The sequence below is a fragment of the Tachypleus tridentatus genome, chromosome 13, assembly GCF_004210375.1.
Source record: "Tachypleus tridentatus isolate NWPU-2018 chromosome 13, ASM421037v1, whole genome shotgun sequence".
In the NCBI taxonomy this organism is placed as follows: domain Eukaryota; kingdom Metazoa; phylum Arthropoda; class Merostomata; order Xiphosura; family Limulidae; genus Tachypleus; species Tachypleus tridentatus.
This window is the reverse complement of record NC_134837.1, coordinates 213,919,894-213,933,908: the sequence shown is the minus strand read 5'-3', so window position 1 is coordinate 213,933,908 and position 14,015 is coordinate 213,919,894. Positions and strand designations below refer to the sequence as shown.

General features: G+C 35.6%; 1 protein-coding gene across 1 annotated transcript in view; it reads left to right on the top strand.

The window, feature by feature from the left end:
- The window catches only part of LOC143237651 (neural-cadherin-like), a 436,819-nt gene that overhangs the window by 222,953 nt on the left and 199,851 nt on the right, over positions 1–14,015 (top strand). Inside the window, exon 14 of the mRNA XM_076477141.1 lies at positions 918–1,104. Within this exon, the coding sequence (XP_076333256.1) occupies positions 918–1,104 (187 nt within the window). The remainder of the gene's footprint in view (positions 1–917; positions 1,105–14,015) is intronic.

Here is a 14,015-nt window from a genome sequence, read left to right as displayed (position 1 = left end):
TAAAATTTGAGGTTTTATACCTGCAGTCAATAGAGTGCAGATAATCCATTGTGTAGCTTTGATCCAAAGAACAAGACAAGGCAGACAATTATTTTTTACTGTGGCTGAAAATCTAGTGAGTTTCTTGTTGAGAATTATATTCATTAATTAATTTATAAAGTTATTGTTTTTTAGTGTTTTGTGCATAGTTTACGTTTCATCAGACGTACTTGTTAATTTTATTACAATTGTTTTTGTTTTTATGAATCAAAAACCTCTGAATTCCATAGGCTAACATGTCTATATTTTTAAATGGTTGAATAAATTTAGACTGGACAGGAATCTTAGATAACTGTGTATTATTCTTTATACAAAAGAAATAATCTTGTTTTGCCTTTTATTGGGAAAGAACATTTGTTTTTATTCCTCCCGACTGAAAAGGTTCAGGGAGTGTATAATGATGCTATCCGTCCATCTGTAGACATCCACTTTCTACATAATGACTACACTTATAAATAGCAGGGTTTAATTAAACTTTCAAGGTCACTTATCTTGGGCATAGGGAAGAACTCTGTTGGTTCTTATGTTAACAGGTTAGTCAAGGTCACGTTTTCAAGGATCAAGAAATAATAAAAATTTAGTTTCTTTACAAAAAACAAACAACATTGTACAAATAAAAGTATTTTTTTAAGTTAAATCTATTTCAAACCATTTACTTGTAGTTTGAGAAGTGAGTTTAAATCTTGGAAAGATATGTAGCTCTGTAAACAGTGTTGAAGTTAGTCATGTTGCTATTACTTTTAGGTTTATTATAAAAGATGTGTAGCTCTGTAAACAGTGTTGAAGTTAGTCATGTTGCTATTACATCTAGGTTTATTATAAAAGATGCGTAGCTCTGTAAACAGTGTTGAAGTTAGTCATGTTGCTATTACTTCTAGGTTTATTATAAAATTGAAGAAGGTGGTGATAGGTATTTCAGCATAGACAAAGAAACTGGAACTATTTTCACAAGAGTTGAGTTTGACCGTGAAGAAAAGCAAGCTTATGCTATTAAAGTTTCAGCTGAAGATGGAGCTCTTTCTGACCGGCCTCATGAGAAATTTGGAATCCCAAAACCAAACAAAGGTCAGCATTTCTGATAAATTTGTTGTTAATAATTTAAAGTTCTAGTGAAACTTTGTGTAAAATTTACTAAGTCATATGCAGCAATATGAATTTTTCCACAAAACAAAATCATTGTGATTATTTGTTTCGTCTTATTAAGTACGAGATGTTTTTTACAGTTTTTTGGTAATTGCAGAAACTTGTATTGTTTAGGGTCAAATATATATCATTACTTCCTAAAAACATTCTTGAGACCAAAGCTTAAGTGAAATAAAAAGGTAGCTTCAGATGAATTACCATTTAAAGCATTAGCTGACTTTTAATATTAGACAAATGGAAAGAATAGTATTTTTCTTACTGTCAGACTTTGATTTCATTATAATCAATTATTGACAGACATGCTTTGTTTGGAAATCCTCAAATTAATAGTTTTAGTAGTCTTAAGAATTAATATTTGTAATCTTTTTTTCTGGGGGAGAGAAATGTTTTAATGCTGAATTTTTTTCTTTGTGTGACTATATAACTTCAAGATGTTTATAACTTCAAGATGTTTATAACTTCAAGATGTTTATAACTTCAAGATGTTTATAACTTCAAGATGTTTATAACTTCAAGATGTTTATAACTTCAAGATGTTTATAACTTCAAGATGTTTATAACTTCAAGATGTTTATAACTTCAAGATGTTTATAACTTCAAGATGTTTATAACTTCAAGATGTTTATAACTTCAAGATGTTTATAACTTCAAGATGTTTATAACTTCAAGATGTTTATAACTTCAAGATACACAATTTTCACGTATCAAACCCATTTTTCTTTTTGCGTTTCATTTTTTTCATTTGCAGTATGTTGTGAATCATGAAACTGAATGTCTTACGTATTGTTTAAATTTTATATTCTTTATCAAACAAATTCCTCATACTGAAATTTATAGCATTTAAAAATGAGGAAAACAGTTTGGTGTGACAAATAAAAGTTTTCCAAATCTTCTAAAACAGACACAAGTTTCACCAAACCTTCCAACAGGAACACAAGTTTTACCAAACTATCCAGCACATTCATTTTATATTTCCAAAGTTTTTGTGTTTTGTAACCATGAATTAAAAACACCCTATGTACTAACCAAAGATTGAAGTATAGTATTTTAATATTCTACTATATATCTATTAATTACTATTCATGCATCATCTAATCAGAAAAATGAAATTAAAGATAATTTTAAACATTTCTAGTGTTAAAATCAATAAAATAACTACACTTAAACATCTGCTGTGAAGATATAGCCCTTAAATCTGATGTAGGTGGTATTTAGTGTCCCAAAAAAGTTGTATAATAAATATTGGTTCCTTTGTAATTTTTCCTTAGAATGTAATAAGTATGAGGTTAGCTAGATATTTAGAGGAGTTCTATATACATAAAAGAGAACATTAGGTAGTTCCAATGTAGAAAACAAGCTGATTTGTTGAATAGGTAGCTTTTTAGTAAATTAAACTGAACCATTTTAATGTTTCTTCCTTTTAAATCAGACTAACTGTATTACTATTCTCACTTAATCACATGGTGAAATTGACAGAACATAAGAATGACTTGTTTCAGTAAATGCAACTGAAATGTATGTGATTTTAATTGCAGTGTTTAGTAACACAAGTAGATTAGTAGCTTTCGAACAGTTTTGAAGAACAAAACTAGGCTGGTTCATGTATTGAATATTCATATTATACATGTGCATTAGTGTTCAGAAAGAATGTAGTATATTGACTGTGATATACAATATGCTTTCAAGTCAGATGATTGTTTTGTATTTATACATGACTCAACTGTTGGTGAGCCTAAAAACACACAGTTATGATGAAACGAATGCTTATTGACAGCTGGGAACATTAATTTCGATGGTGGAAACTATTCATAACTGTGTATAGCTTGACATGTAGTGATTTTCTGTGAATTGTGCTTTAAGCTATATTAAACAAATGTTAATCAGTTATAGAGGTCTAACTCCTTTAGACTCTGGGTTATTTTGGACTAAATGTAGCATTGCAGAATTACATGTGGGCAACTTTTACCGTGCTTTTATGGTACCTTCAGAAAGGCAGGCATGATTAATGGAAATAAATATCAGTTGTAACTATAAATATATAGTTACAATTTTAGCTTCCTGGAATCCTACTGAAAAATGAATGAAAAAATTATAACAAATCTATAATGAATGTAAGCAGTTAAGCTAACATGACAGTATAACATAAAACAATGCAATGTCCATTGATTTTACCCCTAATTTTAGAGTTAGAAAACCTATAACAGCAGTAATATATATATCTGTAATAAGTCATAAAGCTTTCACTTAAAATCAGGAATAGAAAGGGAACATAGTAATATTTTAAGATATTTTTTATTGTGATCCTGTTTATTAATAAAAATTTATATTATTTTTATAGTATATAAATTAATAAAAATTAGCAGTGTGAGGTTTTTCTCTATGATTAACCCTGCATTAGTCTTCTGTAAATGAAAAGAAAATATATAAATAAAATTTCATAGTCACTCCCTCTGGTCTCTGAGCATAAACAATTAATTTTAAAATATTTAAGTAACAATAAACTGTAATTTTGGAAATAGAAATCACCTACACTTAAAATATTTTTCTTTATTAATTAATGAATGAACATTGAACAGTACAACTTTTCTTATCTACCACTTAAAACTATGTGTAATAATTTAATACAAACTAGCTATATACTAAAGCTACTGAGAACAACAAACATGTGCTTCCATCTGGCGGTGCCAGTGTTTACAAAGTAACTTTACTGAAACACTACTGCATGGTTAAAGCTAATTTTCAAATGGATTGTTGCATTCTAAAAAAGTTTTCCTTCCAAAGTATTATTATCTAAATAATATATGATATCAAATCCACAAATGCATTTTGTTAAGTGTGACAGGAAATGTCTGTAAACTAGTTAGGCATACAGTTACTGACAGTGTAAGTTTACAAGTATATAGAAGAAAACGTTAATTTTACCAACATGTAACAGAGTGTTTCTGAATCTCCAGTGCATGGAAGCTAGGTCTCCTAAGTAACTTGAGTGGCCTAAGTTAACATTAATTATAAATATTACATTAAAAATGAATTGGAATATATGGTACAGAAAAAAATTATATTGCATTGGAATATATGATATAAAAAAAAAAACCTATATAGTATTGGAATATATGAAATATATCATTTTCACCTGTAATCACATGAGAAATTTGATAAAATTATAAACACATCAATCATGCATGGTTAACAAGAGTGATAAAACACGACCAAAAGGCATGAGCCCCACATTTATTTAAATATTTATAATGGCCTGGAGAGAGTATTGGGTGTGTCATCTTCAAATTGTTGTGAATTTCTGGTGTATCTGCTGGTCTATGGTCTTCTTAGTGATATATCGCCATATTCCAAGAATTTTGAAAGATCTGGGTCTGAAAATTATTAGTTTGGTTATGTGTATGTTTGTCTTCTGGAAGTAAGGAAAAGGAATTTTTATACAGAATTGAAGAAGAGATTGTTTCAGTATAGAATTAGTGCTTTCTTTTGTATTTTAATTCAATGTTCCATAGAGTAAATGAACTTGTATTACTTAAAATATATATGTTTCCATAAATTTAGATAGATTCATGAAACACATAAAAATAATTGAATGAAGTAAATTACAATCATAGTTTATTGCTAAACTGTTTTCAACTCTACAGACATTATCAGTTAATTTTTCCATGAGTAAGTTGTTTGTTTAATGATAAAAAGTATTTGTAACTCATACAAAATTAGTGAATTACAAAGAACTTTGAAACAACCTGCTTCCTGTCCTGTTTAGACTGTGTAACTCTTTCTAACTGTGTTTATTTGTAATCACTGATAATTTATAAAATTGTGCTAAGATGGCTTATTGTAAGAGCTTGAACATGTTTTATAGCAGAAACCCTCTTGGGTTGCTTAAACTAGAGTTACATAAACCGCTTTTGTAGACGAAAACAAGTATAACAGAAGATTGTAGGGACTCTTCTAGAAGAGTATATATTCAGTGTCAAGACTGTGCCCAGACACTGTTTAAGATAGTACGTATTCAGTGTCAAGACTGTGCCCAGACGCTGTTTATGACAGTATGTATTCAGTGTCAAGACTGTGCCCAGACGCTGTTTATGACAGTATGTATTCAGTGTCAAGACTGTGCCCAGACGCTGTTTATGACAGTATGTATTCAGTGTCAAGACTGTGCCCAGACACTGTTTACGACGGTAGTATTCAGTGTCAAGACTGTGCCCAGACGCTGTTTAAGACGGTAGTATTCAGTGTCAAGACTGTGCCCAGACGCTGTTTACGACGGTAGTATTCAGTGTCACGACTGTGCCCAGACGCTGTTTACGACGGTAGTATTCAGTGTCAAGACTGTGCCCAGACGCTGTTTACGACGGTAGTATTCAGTTTCAAGACTGTGCCCAGACGCTGTTTAAGACAGTACGTATTCAGTGTCAAGACTGTGCTCAGACGCTGTTTACGACGGTAGTATTCAGTGTCAAGACTGTGCTCAGACGCTGTTTAAGACGGTAGTATTCAGTGTCAAGACTGTGCCCAGACGCTGTTTAAGACAATAGGTATTCAGTGTCAAGACTGTGCCCAGACGCTGTTTAAGACAATAGGTATTCAGTGTCAAGACTGTGCCCAGACGCTGTTTAAGACCGTACGTATTCAGTGTCAAGACTATGTTCAGACGCTGTTTAAGACGGTAGTATTCAATGTCAAGACTGTGCCCAGACGCTGTTTAAGACCGTACGTATTCAATGTCAAGACTGTGCCCAGACGCTGTTTAAGACCGTACGTATTCAATGTCAAGACTGTGCCCAGACGCTGTTTAAGACAATACGTATTCAGTGTCAAGACTGTGCCCAGACTTTGTTTAAAACAGTACTTATTCAATGTCAAGACTGTGCCCAGACGCTGTTTAAGACAGTGCGTATTCAGTTTCAAGACTGTGCCCAGACTCTGTTTAAGACAGTACGTATTCAATGTCAAGACTGTGCCCAGACGCTGTTTTAGACAGTACGTATTCAATGTCAAGACTGTGCCCAGACGCTGTTTAAGAAAGTACGTATTTAGTGTCAAGACTGTGTGCAGACGCTGTTTAAGAAAGTACGTATTTAGTGTCAAGACTGTGTGCAGACGCTGTTTAAGGCAGTACGTATTCAGTTTCAAGACTGTGCCCAGACGCTGTTTAAGACAGTACGTATTCAGTTTCAAGACTGTGCCCAGACTTTGTTTAAAACAGTACTTATTCAATGTCAAGACTGTGCCCAGACGCTGTTTAAGACAGTGCGTATTCAGTTTCAAGACTGTGCCCAGACTCTGTTTAAGACAGTACGTATTCAATGTCAAGACTGTGCCCAGACGCTGTTTTAGACAGTACGTATTCAATGTCAAGACTGTGCCCAGACGCTGTTTAAGAAAGTACGTATTCAGTTTCAAGACTGTGCCCAGACTCTGTTTAAGACAGTACGTATTCAGTTTCAAGACTGTGCCCAGACGCTGTTTAAGGCAGTACGTATTCAGTTTCAAGACTGTGCCCAGACGCTGTTTAAGACAGTACGTATTCAGTTTCAAGACTGTGCCCAGACGCTGTTTAAGACAGTACGTATTCAGTGTGAAGACTGTGCTCAGACGCTGTTTAAGACAGTGCGTATTCAATGTCAAGACTGTGCCCAGACGCTGTTTAAGACAGTACGTATTCAATGTCAAGACTGTGCCCAGACGGTGTTTATGACGCTAGTATTCAGTGTCAAGACTGTTCCCAGACGCTGTTTAAGACAGTACGTATTCAATGTCAAGACTGTGCCCAGACGCTGTTTAAGACAGTACGTATTCAATGTCAAGACTGTTCCCAGACGCTGTTTAAGACAGTACGTATTCAATGTCAAGACTGTGCCCAGACGGTGTTTATGACGCTAGTATTCAGTGTCAAGACTGTTCCCAGACGCTGTTTAAGACAGTACGTATTCAATGTCAAGACTGTGCCCAGACGCTGTTTAAGACAGTACGTATTCAATGTCAAGACTGTTCCCAGACGCTGTTTAAGACAGTACGTATTCAATGTCAAGACTGTGCCCAGACGCTGTTTAAGACAGTACGTATTCAATGTCAAGACTGTGCCCAGACGCTGTTTAGGACAGTACGTATTCAATGTCAAGACTGTGCCCAGACGCTGTTTAAGACAGTACGTATTCAATGTCAAGACTGTGCCCAGACGCTGTTTAAGACGGTAGTATTCAATGTCAAGACTGTGTTCAGACGCTGTTTAGGACAGTACGTATTCAATGTCAAGACTGTGTTCAGACGCTGTTTAAGACAGTAGGTTTTCAATCTCAAGACTGTGCCCAGACAGTGTTTAAAACAGTACATTTTCAGTGTCAAGACCGTACCCAGATACTGTTTAAGACAGTACTGATGCACTTATAAATATTTGACGTGAATGTTTCTAAAGATGGTAAATTTTTACTTCTCAGATCTTTACACAGTGGTTTCTACAGAATCCAGGCTCTCAGACAGTATGTGTCCACGTACTTATTTAACAAACCCTAGACACGTTGATGTGGAGTGGAAATCCCTAAAGCTGTATGACAAATTGGGAATCTAGTGATAGATTGATCTTCACATCTAGTTTTTAGTAATTTTCACAGTTATCCATAGGATTTACTCTTAAGGATTCAGATCACAGTCTTGTGGGAAATCTAGAGGCTAAACTTTAATAAATTACTTCCACCAAGTGCAAGCCAGTAGCTTACAAACGTATGATAAAAATGAAACTGATGTAGCAGCATTTGCCTGTTCTAGGTTTAACTTTGTTCAGTAGTACATGGAGCCCGTCAATTTGGCAACACAAGATTTTTATGCCACACTTTGAGTGTAAGGTCACTTACAAAACAAGTAAGGCATTTTTTATTTGTTATTATTACATTTAACACCAAATCATTAAATCACTGATGTTAGTCTTCTGTCTGTAATTTTACTTAAAGAAGGCGTAATGAGGAGCTCGTTGTACGCTTCACGTGTTGATGTGTCTGTGTGAAATGAAATTTGTTGATAAGAGCCATGACTGAGTAAGGGTGTGTGAAATATTCATACAATTTCGAACAGTTAGACGTTGTGCATTCATAATAAGTGGTCCCAGCATGGCCAGGTGGTTCAGGCACTCAACTCGTAATATGAGGATCGCGGGTTCGAATCCCCGTCACACTAAACATGCTCGCCCATTCAGCTGTGGGAGCGTTATAATGTAACGGTCAATCCCACTGTTCGTTAATTAAAAAAAAAAGTAGCCCAAGAGTTGGCGGTGGGTGGATTTCCACCGTACGATTCCTGGAGTTGAATGTTACTGTAATTATTTATCCTTCTCTCCCCCCCCCACCCCAAACAAAAATTGACAGAAGAACATTTGCGTAAAATTTAATTTATAGATAGCCCTTCTCATTTCTCGTAGGACTTTTACTTATGTACGAACGTGGTAAAGCTATTAACTATTCAGTGGTTGATATTACGAACAGACGAAATTAATTGGATCCAAATAATGTCCTGGAACAGACGGCGTTTCGTACCACACTTCCTGGTAAATATACTGAAGATGCTATTTCTCTAAATAGTTTTATACACTAATAAAAGTCATGGACACTTGCTTTGTTTATTTATTCAGTGCACATGAAAATAAAGCCTAACTCGAGGAAAGGTTAGTTGTGAGACGGCTACTTTTCATTTGGTGGTGGAAATTACTGTCACTTTTGTAACGCGCTCTCAGCTAAAAAGTTTTTTTTTATATTGGGATATTGTAGACTCGAACCTTAGACCTTCTAATTCGCAGGCCACATTTACTTACCAACGACCATGCCTGACCAGTGGGTGTTTTACCTGAAAGTGTAATCCACCGTTGAATACAAGTCTGTTAGATGGAGTACAAAACCGATCGAATAACGGTTGAATACATTTCATAATAGCCCGGCATGGCCAGGTGGTTAAGGCGCTCGACTCGTAAAGTCGCTGGTTTGAATCTCCGTCACACCAAACATGTTTGCCCTTTCAGTCGTGCGTTATAATGTTACGGTCAATCCCACTATTAGTCAGTATAAGAGTAGCTCAAGAGTTGGCACTGGGTGGTGATGACTAGCTAGCTGCCTTCTCTCTAGTCTTACAGTGCTAAATTAGGGATGACTGTTGCGAAATTAAAAAAAAAAAGACGCGTCATGCCAAAACCATACCAGATAGACTCCTACATTGTACAATAACGTACTTTGCTAAAAATTGGATGAAAATGAATTATTACGCGAACTAGATAGGTACCACATACATGATGAGGATGGTTCTAAACATCTCTCTCCGATCAACATGTTTTAAACACAAAAATAAATAAAAATGAAATATTAATAATAAATAATATATATAAGGGGGGCGGGGAAGGCCATCATCAAACTAGATCCCTACCGATAGGGCAAATAATATCGATAAATGTACGAAACTAGTACATGGACATTGCTTTGAAAAGGGTCGGAATAAACTCTGACCCTAAAGCAGTAGCCATACCAACCTATACTGCATGATCATGAAAGTAAAGAAAGGAGGAAGAGGTCAAAGCACACCTGACCCTCCAGGGTACATAATATCACCCAGATCCCGAGATAGAGAGAGAGCGTCGCATAAGTTTCAGGTAAATTGCGACAAACAAGTTAACTTTGAGTATATTTCCATCAGTTATGCTGGTTTCTTTCTGTCTACTTCTACCCTTTTTTGGCTACAGTTAAGTTCGTCAATAGATCAGCAGTAAGTCTGAAGGATTGTTTACAACAATAACAACTGGATTTCCGATGCTCGTGGTAGGAACAGTCCAGATAGCCTTTGTACGACTTTGTGCTTAACTTCAGTATACCTTTGTATCAAAATGATTAAAGAGACGAGCTATAGTAAAATCATGACTACTTGATACAGGTTATCGTATAACTGTTTAGAAATTAACAATAGTGGTTTTGTATTCCAATAGATGGCGATAGGAACCCATTTCCACTTCCGTATCTCTGTAGTTAATATAAACATGTTTGCCGCAATTTAGACCCATTCTAACGCTTGCATTGAAATGGAAGTATCAGATATGAAAGTGTGCATGTTTGTGAAAGAGTTTTTTAATGTTGAGCAAATTAGCACTTCAATTGTTAGATGTTATAACATTTGCAGAAAATAAATTTTTCACAGAATTAACGAGTTTTTATTTGAGTCGAGTGTACGTAAAGATTGAATGGTTACAATGATTATAATATTCGGCGTTGCAGAGGATAAATTCACGTTATTTTGGAATGCATAACAGTTTAATTTACTGATTTTTAATGTTGTTGTAGCATTGAATTAAAGAGGCCACCGTTCATACGCGAACGCAACATGTCTCGGGCCGACATGGCCAGGTGGTTAATTAAGGAACTCGGCTCGTAATTTGAGGATCACGGGTTCAAATATCTGTCACACCAAACATGCTGCTCGCCCCTTCTGTCGTTGTGGTATTATATTTTACGGTCAATCCCACTATTCGTTGGTAAAAGAGTAGGTCAAGAGTTGGCACTGGGTGGCGATGACTAACTGCCTTCCCTCTAGTCTTATACTGCTAAATTAGGGACGGCTGGTGCAGATAGACCTCGTGTAGCTTCGCGCGAAATTCAAACAAACAAAAAAACAGCATATCTCCGTCATAATACCAACATCGTCAATTTTGACACTAGAAAAGTTGTGAAATACACAGTAAAATAAAACACTTTCCACATTACTTCTATAACAATGTTTGGGATCTGTAGAAAAGTATCTGTGTGCCAAATCCCGTGTGAGATCTCCTCCCTCCCCAGGAGAAAAGACTAAAAATGGGCAAGTCTACATTTTTTTCTTTTTCTTGAGGGCATGAATATGTATGTTTGTGCCAAGTTCCATCTTGATTGCTATAAATGTGAGCCCATAATATAAATTTTTGGATTGTTCGATCTTTGTTCCTGTACAATCTTAAAAAAAGGATAAATAAAAGAAATTGAGAAGTTCCTGGGCGTATTAATTCAAAATATACCAAGTTTCAAGTCAATCCACAAAGAAATGAATAAATGACAGTCGAATTTGGAAAAAGAAAGAGTGTGTCTCTCTGCGGAGACATAATTAGTTGTAGTACTTAGCGTTGTAAAGGATGCAACTGTTTAATTTACAGAATTTTTACGTCGATGTAACATTATTTCCATCGTTTAATTTTATAAGTTAGTGTGTGTTTTTCTTATAACAAAGCCACAAAGGGCTATCTGCTCAGCCCATTATAAGTTAGTTTCTTTGAGTGGAGTTTCATCAATGGAGAAGTTTAAAAAAGATTAGATTAGCAGTAGCATATTAATTAGTGAACCCTAAAGATCACAAAAGTTAGAAAAACGTAGTTTATAATTCGTGGAATACATCGTTTTCATGGGCTGAGCGTGGTCCAGTGGTAAGCTCCCCGGACTGTGAATCCGAGTGTTACTGGCTCACGTCCCTTTATCGCTGTTGGTGCGTTATAAGAGTGATGATCATATTCGACTATTCAATTAGTGTAACCTAAGAGAGATGGCAGTGGGTAACGTTAAGTGACAGCTGCCTTTCCTATAGTTTATACGTTCAACCTTGCGCGAAATTTTGAAATAAAAATGGTCATCGTAACTTGTGTGTTCGGTTCGATATCCCGAAATATCCCGAATTTACCTACTAATTTTAAAAACGATAGTATTACTATATTATGGTATATTTCAAGTTGGGTAAATTAAGAAATGGCTATTCAATAGCTAATTTATTAGCCATTACACGGTTCAGTCAGTTTCTCTTACTCTCAGCTAATTAGTTAGTTAGCTCAGTGTACTGTATGTATCAGTTTTTGTTTTGACAAAAGTTTGCAAGTACAGTGGAGCCCCTCACTAACGACTTCCCCTGTCATACGACCGGAAAATTTTTGACGGTACCCTGTTTGCATTAAATTGATCCCTCGTGGACGACTTTCCCTCAAACGCGACTAACGACCTACCAAATTGAACAATTTTGATTATTTTACCTCTCACTAACGACTAAGTGACATTATTATTTGGCATATTCTGTGAAGTTACATAGCGGTCTGCCTTCTCATTTATGGCATATTACAAATGAGTTTAATTATTCCGTAGTTAAACAGTATTATGTAATCTACTTCAACAATAAATCTATTTCCAGTGCGTCGAATCGAAAAGAAGATTAATTTTCATTGGTAAATTAATCTTATTCTCAATGCACTCAGTGCGCTTATTCTATAGTACATAATGAATTATGAACACTAAATCGGATTATTTACCAGACAGGATTAGTGTGCATAATATGAAGATTCCTCATAACACAGACTCATTTTTCACCAGAATGTCGAAGAGAAAGTTGCTTAACTTAGAAGAGAGAGTTTCCGTCATTAAACGACACGACAAAGGGGAAACTGCAATAAAAATCGCCACGGATCTTGGAGTTGGTAAAACCCAAATTCAGATAATCATTAAAGAGAAAGAAAAAATTAACAGGCGAAAATCCAGAAAAAAGCAGAACAAGAGAAGATGCCTATACGACGAGTTGGATGAGGTGTGGCAGTGGTTTGTGAATACAAGATCCAGGAATCTACCAATTACCGGGAAACTAATTCAAGAAAAAGCATTAATATTGGCGTCTCAGCTTGGCAATGAAGGCTTCTCTGCTAGCAATGGATGGTTAGATAGATTCGTAAAAAGGCATAATATCAAAGCAGCTATTCTCTGTGGCGAAAGTGCTGAAGTTTCTCAAGAAGCAGTTGAAGATTGGACTAATCGTCTCCCATCCATCTGTGAAGGCTATTCCCCTGATGAGATTGGGATACAATACAGATCACTTCCAACGAAATCAATGGTCAAGAAGGGAGAAACGACATCCGGTGTAAAAGTTTCGAAAGAAAGAGTTACAGTAATGCTTTGCTGTAGCATGTCGGGAGAGAAAATTCGGCCACTTGTTATTGGTCATAGTGCTAAGCCGCGTTGCTTTCGTAATTCTGATATGAATTCATTGGGTGTAGATTATTATTACAACCGAAAAGCCTGGATGACAATTCCCATATTTACCGAATGGGCAAAAAAATTTAACAACAAAATGAAACTTCAGAAACGCAATGTTCTGCTTTTTATCGACAACTGCACTGCCCATGTTGCAATCCCTCTATCTAATGTAAAAATCGTTTTACTTCCTCCTAATGCAACTTCTAAGCTACAGCCTTGTGACGCCGGAGTTATACAAACCGTCAAACTGCTGTATCGCAAAACATTCTTGAGACAACTTTTGTTTCACATGGATAACGACCAGACGGCTACAGGTCCCGAGTTGTGCAAAAAATCACTCTTCTGAACGCAATTGTGTGGTTACGCATCGCTTGGCTTCGAGTTAAGACTTCCACAATTCAAAAGTGTTTCTTGAAATGCTGCTTTAACTTCTGTTTAGGCGAAGTGTCAAACGAAAGTGAGGACAATGTTTCAGAAAACCAATCTGACCCCGACTTCAGGCCTGTCTTGAATGGTGTAACTCTTGGCGAATATGTCAACTTCGACAACGAAACTCCAGTTTGTGATGATTCAGTTTCTGACAATATTATCGCGTGTCCTGAAGAAATCGAGACTGATGATGGTGAAGAATGTGACGACACAACTGTAGAGTCTTTCGAGCCAATTGACTGTGCCACTGCAATGTCATATGCAGAAAAACGTTTACAGTTTGGTCTCAAACACGGCAAAATGGACATTGTAGATTGCATGGTAGCAGTGAGCAAAGACATTGAAACTGTACAATTTTCGAAGAAAAACAAACAAAAATTAGTGATTTCTTTAAGAAAA